Source organism: Gekko japonicus, unplaced genomic scaffold, assembly GCF_001447785.1.
Source record: "Gekko japonicus isolate JY-2015 unplaced genomic scaffold, Gekko_japonicus_V1.1 scaffold5483, whole genome shotgun sequence".
In the NCBI taxonomy this organism is placed as follows: Eukaryota; Metazoa; Chordata; class Lepidosauria; order Squamata; family Gekkonidae; genus Gekko; species Gekko japonicus.
In genome coordinates, this window is record NW_015169946.1 from 10861 (window position 1) to 29842 (window position 18982).

An 18982-nucleotide genomic window follows, 5' to 3' on the forward strand; every position below is an offset into this window, starting at 1 on the left:
TCTTCTTCTTCTTCTTCTTCTTCTTCTTCTTCTTCGTCTTCTTCTTCTTCTTCTTCTTCTTCTTCTTCTTCTTCTTCTTCTTCTTCTTCTTCTTCTTCTTCCCTCTGCTCAGTTTGACTTACCTTTTAAAGCTTTTGATTGCAATAGTGCTTACTACCATTGGGGCAAAATGTACCTTGGCCAGCATGACTGAACAAAAATGGACGCACATCCATGATCATAACCCACAATCCATAACACACCCACACACCGTGCGGGTGAGGAAATCTGGAATATGAATGATCGCAGTGTTGCAGTACCCACCGACACGTGAATCTTCCATTGCCATGTCAGATGTTGTTTACACTGGTTTCCAGTTGGCTTCCAAGTACAGTCCAAGGTGCTGGCCTTGACTTTCAAAGCCCTGTGTGGTTTAGCAGACCTAAAGAATCTCCTAATCCCTTATGAACCTGCCTGACCACTATGGTCATTTTCGGAGGCCCTGCTTCAGCTGCCCTCACCTTCTGAGGCCAGGCGGATGGCAACCCTGGACACAGGGCCTTCTCAGTCATGGCCCCACAGCTCTGGAACTCTCCCCAGCGATAGCTGTCTGTCCCCTTCAATGCTCCCTCTAAGCTGTGGAGTTTTGCGAGCAAAAATTCTGCTTTGTGAGCGACTGGCATTAAAGTTGTGAGCGAGCCATTTGGCTGCTGCATAAATCAGTTTGCTCTGGAGCCATCCCTTCCTGAGCCAAGACAAAAATGTGTGAGCCAGAGGCTAAAAAACTGTGATCTGGCTCACACTAGCTCAGCTTAGAGGGAACACTGGTCCCCTTCTGTCGCTGACTCCTGCCAGTGGGTGAAGACTTTTCTGTTTCATTTGGCATTCGCTTAATGATTCCTCCTTCCTAACCAGTCTTTCCATGTTTTATATGTATTGAACTCCTTTTTAAAAAATGTTTTAACAATGTGTGTTTGGGAGGGGTTTTGAGGGCAGATAGTGTTTTAATGTAATTTTTATCATTTTTTAACTGTTAGCCACCTTTGGAGCACCTTGTGAGGGCAGAAAGGTGGGATATAAATATTGTAAATGAAATAAATGATAAATAATGATGGGACAGGAACTGTTTGATTGGAGACAGCAGCTCCATTGCTGGAACCGACACTCTTTAGTTTGTAGCCGTGATAGAACAGATGCTGTGCGATACTCATTTTGTCTCCTAATTGTTTTCATCTTTCTTCAGTATATGCGTCTATGGGAAGCCTGGGGAAAACCGCTGAGAAGCCAAGCACTAAGGAGAAGGAGAGGACCTCCTCTGAATCCGGATCCAAAGAAGGAGGAGACAAAAGAAAGCGGAACAGAGTCACCGAGAAGGTCTTAAATGCAAACAGCAATCCCTCCAGTCCGAGTGCTGCAAAACGGCGCAGAACATGAGCGACGGTGGAACAAGACTGGAGCGTGTTGAGAACTCTGAAACCTGGGCAGGGGAAAGTTTTGTAGCCTCTAGTTAGCAAAAAGGGGGGGGGGAATGAGTGGAAAATTCATAGGCCCCATGGGTGAGCATGAGTCTGGTCGTCTCTCCTGAGAACAGATAGTCTGCTGATCGGCAAAGTCTGAGAACAGATAGTCTGATGATGAACGGTGTCTTTATCCTCAAAACGCTGGGATGAGTCTGGCAGCTTTACAAGCCAGGGTGTGTTTACTGAGCAAGTCAGGCGGTGGCATTTTTTACATACCAGTTCCTCAGTCTATACTTAGCACCTTTCTTGAATCTGGTATTTGGGGGGGGAAGGGAGCTACAGTTTTTGAAGAACTCCAATGGCTGCTCTTTGAGACACATTTGTCTCATGCACTGGCGTTGCTAAGTTTTCAAGACAACAACATTGTCTTAAGTCAGTCATTGCTCCGTGAGACATCGGATACGCCGAAGGCCAGAGTATCTCATCGGAGAAGTGCACCAACTCGAGAATGTTCTTTGCTTCTGTCGTGCTAAGCTTTGTCTCTTGGAAACTGCCAGTGCAAATGACGGTTCAGACCGTAGACGAGTGGACCATTAAGCAGTACAAAGAAGGGACTATTTCTAGACAGAAGAGCTCATTAAATGTCTTAAAAAACAGGGCAGGCAATGTTTGGTGTTTGGGCTGCAGATCGTCTACAGGGGCCTTAAAATAAAATGTGATATGTGAAACAAAAGGTTCGGCAGAAGCTGCGGGGAGTAGACGAAATGAGTTGTTGCCTCAGATTTTCATAACATATTATTGCCCTCATCATCAGTGTCTTCGATGTAAGCTGTTCTTTTAAAGTCAACGAAGTTGCTTGCATCAAAGGTATTTGCCATGTTGGGGCAATGTGTGTGTGTATATATTTTTGTATACATTATAATTTAGTTCTTTTTTAAAAAAAAAAAATACCACCACCACCAGAAGTTGTTAGAGGGAGACAATGTTGAAAGTGGTAATGTCTCGTTACTCCTAGAATTCAGTGGGTATCAGTTTTAATTAATTTAAAGTGCTTTGGCTTTTACACTAGGTTGTTGAACTGATAGGATTTGTAGTTTCTGGATGACCAGATAATAATTTTTCCCCTTATTGGGGTGGAAAACATATTTTTATAAGGAAAAGAAAACAAGTTCATGAATGAAGGCAGCTAAAAAGTTGCCAATTTCATTTTTGTATGAACCTTTACTGTTCAATAAAAGAGTTCCGGATAGTATGTGGTGTTGTGATTGCGCCTCTGGTCTTAATAAATGAGGATAAACTGGATAAATCAGGTCAGGTTCATTCCATATACCTTCACAAAGAAGAGTCAGTCTTATCTGAATCCTGCCATACTGATAAAGGTTGGGTTCTTATAGCAGATGCTTTAATAAACCTGTTTGACTGTACAGTTTCAGATTGCAGGTGAGAACATGCTTGCTAAAGAAAAATATTCCTCCACGTAGAAAAAGTGAGTCGGGAAAGCTAGGCCAAGACCTTTCTCCTTGACCATAGTGTTCCTTCCTGTATAGAACAGCTTTTAATCATTGTTGAAATCCCCATCTGCATTCTGGAGTAGAATAATCTAGATTCAGGTTTATCATCTCAGCTCCTGTTTTGAGAGAATTTTGGCATATGCTCATCCAACAAGATCATCTAGAGCAGGGCCCCCCAAGCTGGTGCCCGTCGGCCCCATGGCACTCTGACATTTACTGGCTCCTGCCAGATAATTCTAGAAAGTGGGTGGGGCTTGTGCCCAGCATAGCTTCTGACTGGCCGTTGGGAGATCTGATTGGCTGACTTTTAAAAACATCTCCCTCCAGTCAGATGAAATGCCATTGACAACTACTCTCTGAGTGCAGTTCTCCAACTAGTTCCAAATCCACCTAACTGTCCTAGAGTCCAGTCCACAGTCCTTTAGTTTACCCATCAGAGCATCATGGGGAACCCTGTCAAAAGCTTGTAGTGAAATCCAGGTTAACAACAACAACCGCATTCCCTCGATCCAGTAAGCTCGTCACTCAATCAAAGAATGCGATGAGGTTGGTCTGGCAGGACCTGTTGGGGACAAATCCATACTGACTTCTCCAGATCACCAAGTTGTCCTTTAGGTATTTGCAGATCGATCCCTTTAAAATCTCCAGTATCTTCTCAGGGACAGAGGTCAGACAGACTGGCCTGTAGTTTCCTGGGTAATCCCTTCTCCCTTTTTTGAAAATCGGGATAACATCTGTCCTCCTCCATGGTCTTGTGGCACGTCTCCCGTCCTCCAAGAGGTCTGTAAGATGATGGACAAAGGCTCTGCAAGTTCTCTAGAAACTTCTTTAGCACTCTTGGGTGCATACCATCTGGCCTGGGGGATCTGTACTAATTCAGTGCAGCCATGTGCTCCTCAACTACCCCTCTGTCCATGTCAACCAGCAGCCTGGACGCCGCGCCTTGCCTGCTACCATCTCTAGATGAGCCAGTTCTCTTCTTCAGGGGAAAAACTGAAGCAAACTAGGCACTGAGCCCTTCTGCTTTCTCGCTGTCCTCTGTCTCGGGTTTCTCCATTTTCACCCACCAGTGGGCCCATCGCCTCTTTTGTGTTTGCTCCTCACATATCTGAAAAAGAGTTTCTTGTAGCGAGTAGGGGAACTGATCTCTGTTGTCTGAGATCAGTTGTAATTCCAGGAGAACCCCCGGGCCCACCTGGAGGTTGGCAACCCTAAAGAAGGAAATACCTCTTTACACAGCAAGTGATTAAAATGTGGAATTTGCTGCTGTAGGCTGCAGTGTCGGCCACAGGAATAAACAGCTTTAAAAGGGGATTAGATAGATTCATGGAGGAGAGGTCTATCAATGGCTACTAGGCATGGTGACTGAAGGTGAGAGAAGAGAAGTGAATTAGTTAAAGTGAGCTAACACAGCGGTAAGTACTTGTGACGTCCTCCTTATTGGGGAGGACTAGTTTCACTTTAAAAGTTCTCTTTATTATGTTTAACTGGGTAGATTCTGCTGCCACCAGGAAATTTTAAGGATTTCCAAACCTTTATGCTTCGACTGTTGCTCTTTTTAGTTTGGTAGACCGAGTTCAAGGCTTACGAGGAACTATGTGGTCTTGAGAAGTATTTCATTCAGAGCTGGTATAAACTTAAATAAAAGAGGATTTATTGAAATAAATACTAAATAAGAGGGTGTTACAATGTAACTAGTAATGTGTAAATGATGTACAATTGCTTTGGTATCACACTCAATCTTTTCCCTCAATGACAGGGATCTTTTCATGTAACTTTGTAACACTTGTTTATCTCAATGCCATATATGTTCACTGTTTCACTCCAGTCTGTTATGACACTCAGACTTTCCTTTAACTTTACTTCACTTAAACTTTACTTTTTCCTATACCTTCAGCTTTCAGCTCTCCTTCCCTTTCTCACTGAACAACCGCAGCTGTCCACTTCTAACTGCTTCAACACAGAACTAACTGAACATCAACTGTCAACATCTAACTGAAACTCCTGACTGACTCACAAACTCATCCAATCAGATTCACTTCCAAAACCCCTCCCCCTCTCTGTCAACCACCAATCATACCACACTTGCCTCTCTCAACCACTCTAGTCTATCTACCACAGCCATGCAACCAAACTTTTAAAGAGACACACACAGAGAGAAACAAGGAATAGTTACAGTACTGAACTACAGAACTGCAGTCTGTCTAAAAAGATAGGAAACTGCCACAAGGCCAGAGATGAGATGAGGGGGAGAAAGGAGTGTGGCCAGGTGAGCGAGGATGGCCTTTGCTGACTAGGGCACTAACAAAACACGCATGTGTAATGAACTAATACATATTATCTAACACACCCTGCATAGTTAAATAGCTAATTGTAATGCACATGCGATATATGATTGAGGAGGGAATCATGTTAATGAGCCAGCATGTACTAACTAGGCAGTCATGGAGGCTGTAACTTCCGCATACCTAAGATAAAGGGGGAAAGGAGGAGGGAACTTGTGACTGGAGGTAGGGAATAAAATGCAGCAGTTTGAAAAGTTCTGGGAGCTCGTTTGAGTCAATTCCCTTCATTGTCAATAAAGTTCAACTAAAGGACTGCTTGTTTTCCTCCCCGGAGGGGCCGGGGAAGGTGATTTTAGTTTCTCACAATTGTTTTTCTCCCCAGAGGGGCCAGGGAAGGTAAATTTTGTTTCCTACAAGGGGAACCTCCACATTCAGAGGCACTAAACCTCTGAATCCGAGAGCCGGAAGGCAACATCAGGGGAAGGCCTCAGCCTCTATGTCCTGTTGTCGGCCCTCCAGAGGAACTGGCTGGCCACTGTGTGAGACAAGATGCTGGACTAGATAGACCACTGATCTGATCCAGCAGGGCTAATGTTCTTATGACTTTCAGAAATCTGGAACCAACCAGAGATCAAAAACAATGGTAAAGCAAAGCATCAGTACTAACACGACACATTAACCCCCCCTCCCCCCCCTTTTTTGACCCCATTGGGATATGCAATAGGGAGTAAGTATTGTAGTCGTCATGTATCTTGTGAGATGTGCATTTTTGCCTAAACTGTTTTAACTGTTGACTTTTACTGCACTTGTGCCTTAATTGTTTTAACTTCTTGTATTTTTATCGCACTTTTGTGCCTGTGTAAGCCGCCCTGAGCCCGCGTGCGGGGAAGGCGGGGTATAAATGAAATAAAATTAATAAATAAATAAATTATAGGAACCTACCTACCATAACAGATAGTATGAGCTAGGTTATTAAGGCCGGAAGGCCCTTTTTTCGAGTTAATTGAAAGTGGTCAGCTGTCTCTGGCCCATCCAGAAATGTAAGGACCTGATGTACATCCATAGTTTGACATGCATGGCCGGGGTGTTTCGTACCTGATGTTATGTACGATCTTGGCAATGTAATCATTACGAGACCCCACTGCTGGGCTTGTCCACAACGAAATTTATTTACAGGTTTGGCAGATACAATGCCCATACAAACAACAAAGACAATTAAAAACAATTTAAAAATATATGTAGACTATATGGTCTACAGTCCCCTTTTACCCTAAGCTGCTTTCTGAATCATTTTGTTAAAGCAGTGCAAAAGCCCTCTTGAATCATTCAATTCTGCATAATTTGTGGAAAGCCAGGAGGGTGGAGTCTTTCTGATCTCAAAAAGTAGACCATTCCATAAGGTGGGGGCCTATGAAATGCTACGCTTTGTGAAATGTCTCTTCAAAACTCAGAAGTGTACAATGACCACGTACAAATGTTGTTAACTGGCTATAATGCAATTATGCTAAGCAATTTAAGGCCTGTCGTGGCTTAAGAAAGGTGTCACTCCTGTTTAACACCTAGTTAATAATAAATATTAAACCTATGGATAAAATTCTAATTCGGCAATTTCTCTCTGGAACCTTAGAAATTGAGTTGTTTGACAAATGGTAACTTTTAACTGAGCAATGGAGGATCCCAGTACAACCACTCCAACTCCAAACTGAGCATATTTGAAGCATTAACTTTTTACAATTTATGATTTCATAATGTGGAATTGCTTGAGCACAGAATGTGGTGATACAAAGTGAAATTTCAGCTGTGTTGGGGAAAGATTCACACCCTGTTAGGCAATATTGACAAAGTTCTTTTAATATATTTTGACTCACAGCACAAGACGTACATAAGAATGCTGCAATTTCAGCTGCTCCCTGAAGATGTCTGGAGATTTATTTGTATTGCCGACATGTATCTTGCAAGATGTGAAGTACATCTTATAAGATTAATTTTTAAAATTTTTCTCCTCTTCGATCCAGTAGTCTGGGAAGCGACAATCTTAAGCACTCAGAAAACATTGAATGTTTGTGTTTCAAACAGTGGGAAGAAGGTGTAGGGGTTAGAGTGCTGGACGAGGATCTGGAAGACACAGGTTCGAAACTCCATTCTGACTGAGATGCTTACTGGGTAGGGATGCCAACCTCCAGGTGGGACCTGGAGATTTCCTGGAATTACTCCTGCATTGAGCAGAGGATTGGACTAGATCAGTGGTGGCGAAGCTATGGCATGGGTGCCAGAGGTGGCACTCAGAGCCCTCTCTGTGGGCACACATGCCATCGCCCCAGCCAGGCCCAGACCATCGTTAAAGTGTCGATTTCTCTGCCAAATAATTTTAAGTAAATGAACGCATTTGGGATTGCTTTCCTTACTTTGTTTGGATCATCTTAAATTAATGTATGAGTTGTTTTTTTCTAAAGTACAACCTCAGTATTCAGGTTAAATTGCCGTGTTGGCACTTTGCGATCAATAAGTGGGTTTTGGGTCGCAGTTTGGGCACTCGGTCTCTAAAAGGTTCGCCATCACTGGACTAGATGGTCTGTATGGCCTAGGGCTGCCAAGTGGGGGCGGGTGGCGGGTAAACCCCCGCTTCGGAGGCCCGATTCCCGCCCCCGCGGATCTCCAGACTACAGAGATCAGTTCCCCTGGAGAAAATAGAGGGTAGACGCTATGGCCTTGTACCCCACTGAGGTCGCTGTCCTTCCCAGGTTCCATCCCCAAATCTCCAGGAGTCTCCCAACCTGGATCTGACAACCCTCTAACCCCCCCCATCCCCTGCCGGTGGCCAGGTGAGTACCTGGGTGAGTACCTGGGTGAGTACCTGGCCAGGTGAGTACCTGGCCACCCTAGATAAACACAGTTCTTGTGACCCCTACTGCCTCCACTACTGATCCTTCCCCTCCCTACAGATGTAACATCTCCCCTGCACTTTGGCTTCTGTGTGCTGTTGTAACCCACTAAGGTCCTAATATCTGCAGGGAGAGTGGGCAGGTTCAGTCGGTTTTGACAGCGGAACTCCCACCTATGGTTATTAAGAATACATAACTGCTGTTACTACACATGTACTTGAACACAGGCATAAAAGAGGCAATACAACCAATGCACTTTAACATTTAAAATAAACTCTTTATATAAACAAAGCATGGAGGTTTTCATATAAATCCTCATTCACTTTTGGTTGGTTGCTATTACTTCACAGCAATGAATCTTCAGGATATTACTGAGTACAGATACCTTCAGCATCCACAAGGATGCACAGAACAGGAAAAAAATACTAAGCACATAAATAATACATATATTGTAGGTCCATATGTTGCAAGCTCAGAGATACTGGAACAGCATATGAGGTTTCCAGGCTGTACTTGGGATGCTGCAGCTCTTCTCAGTTGACTCCAGGATTTACCTGCAATAATTCAAGGCAGGCCTTAACACAGCAAAGTCTATACAGGCCTCTCCCCAAGATGTTGCCTCTTTCTGGGCCAGGCTGAACTGCTGGCTGCTGGGAATACCCAGCCTCCTTTAGGGAAGGCTACAAGCACTGAGCGAGCATTAACTAAGTATAGAATGGGGGAAAGGGAGTTAATTGATGCAGTAGCCACCTATTGGCAAAAGCAGGCGTGCCTGATCCTTGTATGCTGTTAACAGCTACAAAACTGCATGGGTTACACTGTGTTCTGCCTCCCGTGGCAGCCATCTTGTGGTTGGGTGGCTCCGCCTCCTGCGGCAGCCATTTTGTGGGTGTGCCCACCACCCTGTGTCGGAATTACATAGCTACCCACAAGCTCAAGAAGGCTGAGGACCCCTGGCGTGTGGACTGGATCTCGTGGGTCTTTTCCGCCAGCAGTGGCACTTTTCTCCCACGTTCATAGCCTTCCCTGATGTGTTTAGGGTCAATTCCCTGCACCAAAAGAATATGCCATTGCTATATGAACTAGGGTTGCCAGTTTCTCCAGGTGGGGGCTGGAGATCTCCCAGAATTACAGCTGATCTTGAGACTACATAGATTACTTATTTATTTACTTAAGGCATCTGCTCCACTTCTCCTAGAGAAAATGGCTTCCTCCTAGAGAAAATTACAATGGTCTCCAGAAGATAGATCTGTTCCCTTAGAGCTGGGGTGTCAAACTCATTTGTTATGAGGGCCGGATCTGACATAAATGAGACCTTGTGTGTCATAAAATGTAATGCCATATAGCGGAGATATAAACTTTATAAAGGACACAAACACAAAGGTGTTTTTTTTTTTACTTGAAGTAAAAACATGCTTAAAACATTAGCACCCTTGCAATGTTTTGTTTATTTAACAGTGTCTGATAACTGACACTTCATGTTCTGAATTATTGCATCAAAATGTATGTGCTGTTGCAATCTTGAGTATGCTGTTCAGGTGTGTATCTGTAAGCTGCAAACCTACAATGACGCAGCAGAACTGGAAGAAGAAGCAGAAGACAGCCAGTTCCACTGTAGGCCTGATAGAAGCCCTCTGGGGGCCTGATCCGGCCCCCAGGCGCAATTTTTGCCCCCCCTACCCTAGAGAAACCAGCCACTTTGGAAAGTGGACTGTATGACATTATATTCTACTGAGGTCCCGCCCCTACCTAAACCCCACCCTCCCAGGGTCCAGCCTCAAATCTCCAGGTATTTCTTGGGTTGCCAACCTCTAGGTGATGAACTTTGTATGGAAAAACAACCGTGACATGATAACGAAACCTTGTTAGAGAAAAATATATCTTCTTTAATTATCCAGTGAATAACAAACTTGAGACCAATCTACTTCAAAGAAAACACCTTTAATGATTCGTTATTTACTGGATAATTAAAGAAGATATAGTTTTCTCTAACAAGGTTTTGTTATCATGTCACGGTTTTTTTTTTCCTTACAAAGTGCAGCCTGTCCCGTGATCTCTCGTCCTTGACTAACCTCTAGGCAGGGGTCATTTCCTGCAGGAGCGCAGCTCTGGCAGTAAAGAGCCCAGGGGGCGGGCCCCTGCAACAAGCCCCACTCCCTGCTCCCAGAAGCCCTCAGTCAGAGCAAGAAGCAGCCAGGTAAGTTGCAGAGCTCCCGCCGGCCCTCAACAGTCCAGTGGCACCTTTAAGATCAATTTTTATTCAGGTACAAGCTCTCCCTCCTCTGCAAGGAAAGATCTGCACGTTCCCCCCCTCAATAGCTAGCAATCCCAAAACAGTCCGGTGGTGTCTTCTGACACACTTCTGGCGATGTCAGGGAGTGTGGCACATGCACATAAGTCATGCTAATGCGTTATGCTAATGAGTTATGCTAATGAGTCCCTGCACCTCTTTTTCTACAAAATGACCCCTGCCTCTAGGTGATGATTAGAGATCTCCGGCTAGTACAACTGATCCCCAGGCAACAGAGATCAGTTCCCCTGGATAAAAGGGCCACTTTGGAAGGTGGACTCTATGGCATTTTACCACATTGGAGTCTCTCCCTTCCCCAAACTCTGCCCTCCTCAGTCTCCTCCTGCCAAATCTCCAGGTATTTCTCAACCTGGAAATGGCAACCCTAGGTATTTCTGAACCTGGGGCTGGCAACCCTAGGGAACAGCTAGTTTTGAATATCCTTATTGTAGTGTATTCAAAGCTGCCTTGAATGCATGATATGTTGTGAAACATCTAATTGAAGTGTAATGTAAAGCTTCGTCCTGGGCTAGGATCCAAATCCATCCAATCGTGTTACTAGCCCAGGAAGCACCTAACCAATCACCTTCTAGCAAGCTCCCTGAGCGGGAACATCCATGATTGGTCCTTATGTGAACAACCTTATTGGTTGGTATTTGTACAGTGGGTGTGGCTACATTAGCCAGGAATGTTTAAAAGCAGGACAGCTGCAATGTAAAGGCTGTTCTGGCTATCAGATGTTGATCCGTGTTGGAGTTGTGTTCGAGTTGAAGAATAAAGTTGTGTTCTTGCTGAATCACTCTCCGACTGCTTTGTTAAGCGAGCGACTTAACACTTATAATCTGTCCTCTGTTCATTTATCGGAGAAGAGGCGGCTAAAAATAAATCAGTGTAGCAGGTGTTGAGAAAAAGTTTCTCTGCACGAGGTGCTGAAGAACTGTCAACGGTCGGAACAGACAGTATTGAGCAAGACAGTCTAATTAGCTTGACGTTCATATGGGGCGTCTCAGGCTTGTGAGCTACTTTCTTGCTGCAATGAAACTGTTAGTCCTTAATCCCTACTCTGAAGTTAAGTGCACGGGGTACATCTTAAACCAGCCACTATTAGGAGCACGTACTCTAATCTGGGAGAACTGGGTTTGATTCCCCACTCCTCCACATGCAGCTGCTGGCGTGACCTTGGGTCAGTCACAGTTCTCTCAGAGCTGTTCTGGAAAGAGCAGTTCTCGAAAGAGCTCTCTCAGCCCCACCTTCTTCACAGTGTGTCTGTTGTGGGGAGGGGAAGGGAAAGGAAACTAAATCGCTCTGAGACTCCTTCAGGGCAGGGTGGAGATCCAATCTCTTCTTCTTCTGTCTCTCCTCATGGCCTACCTCTCAGGTTGTTGTGAAGATAAAACAGACAAAGGGGGAACCGTATACACTGAAGTCTCCTGGAAGTATGCTTTACTGCAGAGGTCCTCAGTGTGGTCCTCATAGTTGCCATGGTGCCCACCAAGTGTTTCTAGGAAGGGGGCAGGGCTTCTGATTGGCCACTGGAGATTTGATTGGCTGTGCAGATTTTTAAAAAAGATTGCTTTGGTACCAGCTGCCACCAATGCTCCCTCTAAGTTGTGGAGTCTTGTGAGCAAAAATTCTACTTTGTGTGCTCCTGGCATTAAAATTGTGAGTGAGCGATTTGGCTGCTGCATAAATTTGTTTGATCTGGAGCCCTCCTTCCTGAGCAAAGACAAAAATGTGCGAGCCGGAGGCTAAAAAACTGTGAGCTAGCTCACACTAACTCAGCTTGGAGGGAACTCTGGCTGCCACCACGGCACAAGGATCATCACTGTATGACTGAAAATGGGTTGAAAGAAAATATTTTTAAACTGTCTGTTCATTTTTAAAGGAATCCTGATCAACAGAACTTTTGCCTTAAGTGCGGAAGAGTTACTATGAAAGTTATGACTTACATTTTGTGGTTGGCTCCGCCTCCCATGGCAGCCATTTTGTTGTCGTCTCCACCTTTTGTTTCAGCCATTTTGTGGTTGCGCCTGCCACTCTGTGTCACAATTCCAAAGGCTCAAAAAGGCTGGGGAACCCTGTTTCACTGAATACAGTGGGTTTACTTCTGAGTAAACACTAGGGCCGCCAGGTCCCCTGGGGGGGCGGGGGGTTGCCCGCTCTAAGGGCCCCCGACTCGCAGGCCCGGATCCGGCTGCCGGGGGGAACTCCGCCCTCAAAGTGCCTGAATCAGGCTGACGTGCCTGGCGCGATGACGTCACCCAGAGGTGATGTCATCACACTGGGCATGTCACTCTAGCATTCGGGCTTAAAACTCTATGGTACCGGAGACACAGCCTTTCCCCCCTGCTGGATGCCAGGTAGGGACCTGGCAACCCAAGTAAACACATAGGATTGCACTATAAACTCCTTGGAAAAGGGAGGGATAAAAATACATTAGAGACCACAAATGTTACAGCGCCGTTATTTTGGCTGCTAGAACATGATGGATTATGCTGACTTTTAGAAAAAACATTATTGACATTTTGGGTGTAATTAGTTAATTATTATTATCAGGGCTTTTTTTGTAGAAAAAGCCCAGCCTGAACTCATTAGCATAATAGGCCACAGCCCTGACAGCATAGCTCATTGGCATATTTGGCCACACCCCCATGTTACCAGAAGTGTGGTCATCCAGCCACGCCCACCTTTTGCTCCTTATTCTGTTGACCTTGTTTGTGGTCAAAACCCAGAGGGTTTTTTTGTAGCAGGAACTCCTTTGCATGTTAGGCCACACACCCCAAATGTAGCCAATCCTAATGCGTTTCTGCTGTTGGGTGTGGCCTATTATGCTAATGAGTTCCTGCTGGGCGTGGCCAACCTGGGAGCCAGCCGGAACTCCATTCCTGTGCGTTCCTGCCCCAAAATAGATTATTATCCCACCCTTCCTCTCATACACAATAAATTTCATGGCAAGCACAGACATTCACGTTTCTCCATTTGATCAGCACTACAACCCCATACAGCAGGCTGGAATACAGTTCCTCTGGAGAAAATGGCTTCTTTGGACTCTTGGACTCTATGGCATTATACCTGGCTAAGGTCCCTCCCCAAATCAATGTTGCCAGATCCTCCTTGGGTACCGGCAGGAGGTGAGGGTGGAATAGGGTTACCAGATCTAGGTTGGGACCAGTGTTCCCTCTAAGCTGAGTTAGTGTGAGCTAGCTCACAGTTTTTTAGCTTCCGGCTCACACATTTTTGTCTTTGCTCAGGAAGGATGTGGCTCCAGAACAAACTAATTGATGCAGCAGCCAAATAGCTCGCTCACAACTTTAATGCCAGTAGCTCACAAAGTAGAATTTTTGCTCACATGACTCCACAGCTTAGAGGGAACATTGGTTGGGACTAGGGTTGCCAGGTCCTACATTCAGCTGCGGCTGCCTGGGGACTCCCAGCCCCTCTCCAGGATCATAGAGTTGTCCTTCGAATGATAGAGCATCCCCCTGCAACGTGCCCAGCGTCACCTTTGGGTGACGTCATCACGCTGGGCACGTTGGGGGTGGGGTTCCCCCCGGTGGCCAGATCCAGGCCAGCGGGTAAGAGGCCCATCGAGCGGGCAACCCCCTGCCCCCCCCCCGGGATCTGGCAACCCTGGTTGGGAGACTCCTGGAGATTTGGGAGTGGCCCATGGGGAGGACAGCAACCTTTGTGGGGCGCAATGCAATAGAGTCCACCCTCCAAAGCAGCCATTTTCTCCAGGGGAACTGATCTCTGCAGTCTGGAGATGAGCTATAGTTCTGGGGGGTCCCCAGGTCCCACCTGGAGGATGACATGCCTACCCCAAACACAGCCTTCCTCTGGCTCCGCCCTCAAGTCTCCAGGAATTTCCAAAGTTGGCAACCTGAGGTGGGGAGTTGAACCTCCGTCTTCCAGTTGCTAATCTGACACTCTAACCCTTTGCTCACATGTGCTGTCTTTATATGTACTTTGAAATGACTAAATGTGGTTTTCTTGTGGATCACTTTCAAGTTATCAGGCAGCTAGTGTGGTGTAAGCAAGTGTGTCGGACTAGTCTCTGGAGGACCCAGGTTCAATTCCCCACTCCTGCCATGGAATTGCACTGGATGGCTTTATGCCAGCCGCACTCTCTCAACCTAACCTACCTCACAGGGCTGTTGTGAGAATAAAAATGGAGGCGAGCAGGATGATGAAAGCCGCTTTGGGTCCCCAGAGTGATGTACTGGTTAAGAGTGTTGAACTAGCATCTGGGAGACCAGAGTCCATGGAAGCTCGCTGGATGACTTTGGGCAGGTCACACTCTCTCAACCTAGCCTACCTCACAGGGTTGTCGTGAGGAGAAAACGGAGGCGAGGAGAATGACGTCAGCCGCTATAGGGGGAAAGGCAGGTTATGAGTGATATAAACAAAAAATAATAATAATAAAATATATATTGTGGAGAAAGGCGGGGTGCAAATGAGTTGAACAACAAATCAACAGAAAAGCGGAATACAAAAAAACCTGGTCCCGTGCCAGAATATGACTTTAAAGCCTTAATTGCTCAGCGGCAGCCGCTGGGGCACAGCCAATCACCGACGCCCACTCCCCTTTAATAGCGTTCGAAAACGGAACGCTGAGACAGTCGCCAACGTTCGGAAGGGAAAACTCCGGGCCAATGAGGGGGCAGCGCGGAACTGGCTGCGGTCAGGGGGTGGGGCCTCGGCCACGCACCTCCCCCTCGCCTCCCGCACGTGTCTTTCGCTTTGTACCTCCTTCGCCGCCGCCGCCGCCTCCTCCTCCCCGAGGTAGGCGGGCGGGCCGGCTGGTGCTGGGTCCGCTTTCGTTTCGGTTTCCTTTCCTGCTGCCGGGCGCGGCCGGGCTAGAGGCGGCGATGATGATGGCGGCGTGGTTCAAGGGGTCCGAGGAAGATCCGGGCAGCGAGGAAGAGGAGGAAGGCCTCTGGGAGTACGACTCCACCTGGGAAGACGAAGGGGAGGAGGAGGAGGAGGAAGAAGAAGGCAGGGATGAAGGACGCCGGGAGGAGGGGGAGACGAAGGGCTCGGAGGGGGCTGCAGTTACCGACACGCAAGAGCCTGGAAAGCCCGAGAAGCTCCGGCCGCCTCCGAAGGGCAGGTCACCCTCCGCCAAGCAGGCCTTCGGTAGCCAGGTGAGGGGTCTCTCTCTGGGGGAGGAGGTGGGGTCTCTGGCTGGGCAGTGCCCGGAAGATCCATTTATTCTGTTTACAGCCGCAGGAGAATATCCACCACTTGAGATCCCTTCCTCTTGGGCTAAAGAGTCATCTCTGACTGTGACTAGGAGATCGGGGTGCGGAAAGACAAGCCCAGGTTTTAAACTAGATTTAAAAAGAAACACTCTTAAGAGAAACGCGTCCTACAAATGTACTAATATATTCGAGTGGTGCATCTTCTCTCCCCCCCCCCCCCCGGGGGGGAAAAAAAAATAGCAGTTGTTGATGATGATGATGATGATGATGATGATTATTATTATTATGCTTGTCACACTTTTGTTGAGTCTGGGAGGTTGCCGAGAAATGAGAGGTGGCGGGAGAACAACATAAAGCTGGAAGGGGGCTCGAAGGTCATTTAGACCAACCCCCTGTGCAGTGCAGTAAATTTGCAACTACCGTTCCCCCTTCTCGCTCCCCCAGTGTGTTAACTGACCAGGGTTTATTTCTGTGGCCTAAGTAAATAATGCTAAGATTTTGTAGTTATTAGAGAGGGACACTAGAACAGGAGTATAATGGCCCGTTGAAAGCTAACACCCTTGATTATGACATAAGCACTCTCTTCATCAGATGCATGAGGTGTTCCATTGCTAGGCAGACACGTTTATATGCCAAGCTGCAAACTGCCAAAAGAAAAAATGTTACAAAGGGAGGCTGGGTTAAAACGAGGCCTGATCAGAAGAGTAGCCAGTTCAGAGTGAGTGAGGACCACTCTGGATTGTGAGCTGGTGAGGGTATATGAAGGCATATTAATCTGTTCGTTGAGCATCCTTATGCTGCATGGCCTCAGTTGGTGGTGGCTCCCATTTTGCTGTTGGGGCAATGGAGGTGAGGACAATGATTTTCTAAAGAAGTTTTGAGTCCAAAATGGGGAGGAAAATGTGATAATAAATAAATGTATGTTCCTAATGTATTGCGGCTTTTTGAATAATTTGCAAAGCGTCACACAATCTTTTCTGATTCTTCCTTGAGAACAGCGGATCATGCTAGAGGTGGCCCTGGCTTCTGAAATACCTGGGGATGGATCGTGTTCAGTTTCATTTTGCTTTTCCTTCTTCCATTCTTAGGGTTGGAGGTAGACAGCTATTTATATGATAGAGATACCATTGCCCTTGGGACACCGCCTCATTTCTTTTCTGCAAATTTCCTCCCGGACCTGAACAGATTTTGTGGATTTTAAAAACACTGCAGGACCCTGCTTGAATCCCGACAGCAGATACTATATGGAATCCCGGATTCCATGTTTGCAATCTAGAAAATGCTACGCCCTGAGTGTGTTGCTTCAGTGATTCTCTAACTTGTAAGGAATACCAAAACTTTGTGCCAGCAATATCTAGGCCTGCTAGTCATGTTTACTTGTAATTCCTAAGATGTTTGAACCTACTCTCAAGTAAACATGGATAGTATTGCAGTCTTAGTATGTCTCAGACATAGAATACTTGCTATTAGAAAAAGAAGAAGAGATTGGATTTATAGCCCACCTTTCACTACCTGGAGGAGTCTCAGAGTGGCTTACAATCTCCTTTCCCTTTTCCTCCCCACAACAGACACCCTGTGAGGTAGGTGGGGCTGAGAGAGCTCTCTGGAGAACTGCTCGTGAGAGAACAGCTCTGAGAGAACTGTGACTGACCCAAGGCCACACCAGCAGCTGCATGTGGAGGTGTGGGGAATCAAACCCGGTTCTCCCAGATTAGAGTCCGTGCTCCTAACCACTACACCAAGCTGGCTTTTTGGATGTACCACCTGGAATCTGAATGTATCACCTGGAATTTGACACATTCCTGAAACTTTTATCACTAAGTAGGCCAGTTAGAACACATGAAGCTGCCTTAAACTGAATCGGACCATCAGTCCATCAAGGTCTTTATTGTCTATTCAGACTGGCAGCAACTCGGTAGGGCTTCAGGTCTTTCACATTGCCTACTACTTGGCCCTATCAACTAGAGATGCTGGGGATTCATCTGGGACCTTCTGCACGCCAAGTAGATGCTCTACCATTGAGCCACGGCTTCCTCCCTCAAAGGAAGTATACCTCTCTCGTAGCGCCATGTGGTCTTCTGGACACACGGATGCTGTACATTTCTTCCCAGTAGCTTCCATGAGAACGCATGAAGCTGCCTTATAGTGAAGCAGACGATTGATCGATATTATGGTCAGTATTGCCTACTCTGGCTGGCAGCTGTTGATGGGGAAACTGCAAATTTTGGCTGGGTTCAAAGAAGGGGACCAAATCACCACTAACAACTACAGCAGAAGCTCTTTTATTTCATGATTGGCCATGATCAAAGGACGTATCTATTCCTAAGAGAGTTCAAGATGCTGGCATGGTCGCATCGTTCATCTTTGGGACTTATACCGGGTTTTAACGTCACAAGAAGGTGGTAGTGTATAACCAATCAGTGCATGCCTGCTCAACACTGCATTAACTCTAAACAGATAAAAAAAGCAATCTATACTTCCTTCTTTACATACTTTTAAGAATACTGTTGCCTTAGCTATGGTGTGCTACAAGCGCAGCACGAACTGCTGACTACTGTGGTTTAAGAAGACAGGATCTGTGTTAAAGGTTAGTTTAGGTTAGTTTGCCCTGTGAGGCGAGGAATGCAGCTCTTGGAGACTTCAGCTGCAAACACAGATAACAGTTCTGTTTCAAATGCTCTCCCTCAATTCTTTGCAGTTCTTGATCTTCACAGATATGGCTACACTAGGGCTCATTCACATTTCACCTTTTCCACCTTCACTGTCTCTGGTAGAGGTCTTTCCCATCTCCTGCTACCTGATCTTTTTAACTGGAGATGCCAGGAATTAAGAACGTAAGAGAAGCCAATGTTGGATCAGGCCAATGGCTCATCTAGTCCAACAGTCTGTCACACAGTGGCCAAAAATACCAGGTGCCGTCAGGAGTTCCAGCAGTAGGGCCAGGACACCAGAAGCCCTCCCCCTGTTGCCCCCCCCCCCAGCACCAAGAATACAGAGCATCACTTGCCCCAGCGTGAGAGTTCCTATCTATAGCTTGTGGCTAATAGCCACTGATGGACTTCTGCTCCATATGCTTATCAAAATACAATACCTTTATTGGCATAAAATATCAAATACACATGCAGCAGAGCCTCAAGATAGGCTGGAGGGGTATCACATTCCGAATTGCCTTAACATGAGCCTCTCCTAGTTACCTCATAAAAAAAAATTGCTACAGGTTCCAGAATTTCTATATTATGCGAAGACAATAAAGAACTAATTTTATGCTCATCAGATTGGCCCAAAAGGGGGTGCAACACAGGTTCAATATAAACAACACGGATGTCATAGTGTAATTTACAGTGCACTAGCACATGTCCAATGGATTCAATTTC

The 18982-nt window shown here is 46.2% G+C and overlaps 2 protein-coding genes across 2 annotated transcripts in view; both read left to right on the top strand.

Annotated features, from left to right (window-relative positions):
- MRGBP (MRG/MORF4L binding protein) overlaps positions 1-2681 on the top strand; it is a gene marked incomplete at its 5' end in the record, with an annotated part of 8151 nt that extends 5470 nt beyond the window's left edge. The window contains one exon of the mRNA XM_015417546.1: positions 1223-2681. Within this exon, the coding sequence (XP_015273032.1) occupies positions 1223-1413 (191 nt within the window). The remainder of the gene's footprint in view (positions 1-1222) is intronic.
- Positions 2682-15162: 12481 nt separating this feature from the next.
- LOC107115786 (opioid growth factor receptor-like) overlaps positions 15163-18982 on the top strand; it is a gene marked incomplete at its 3' end in the record, with an annotated part of 17790 nt that continues 13970 nt past the window's right edge. The window contains exon 1 of the mRNA XM_015417547.1: positions 15163-15551. Within this exon, the coding sequence (XP_015273033.1) occupies positions 15276-15551 (276 nt within the window). The remainder of the gene's footprint in view (positions 15552-18982) is intronic.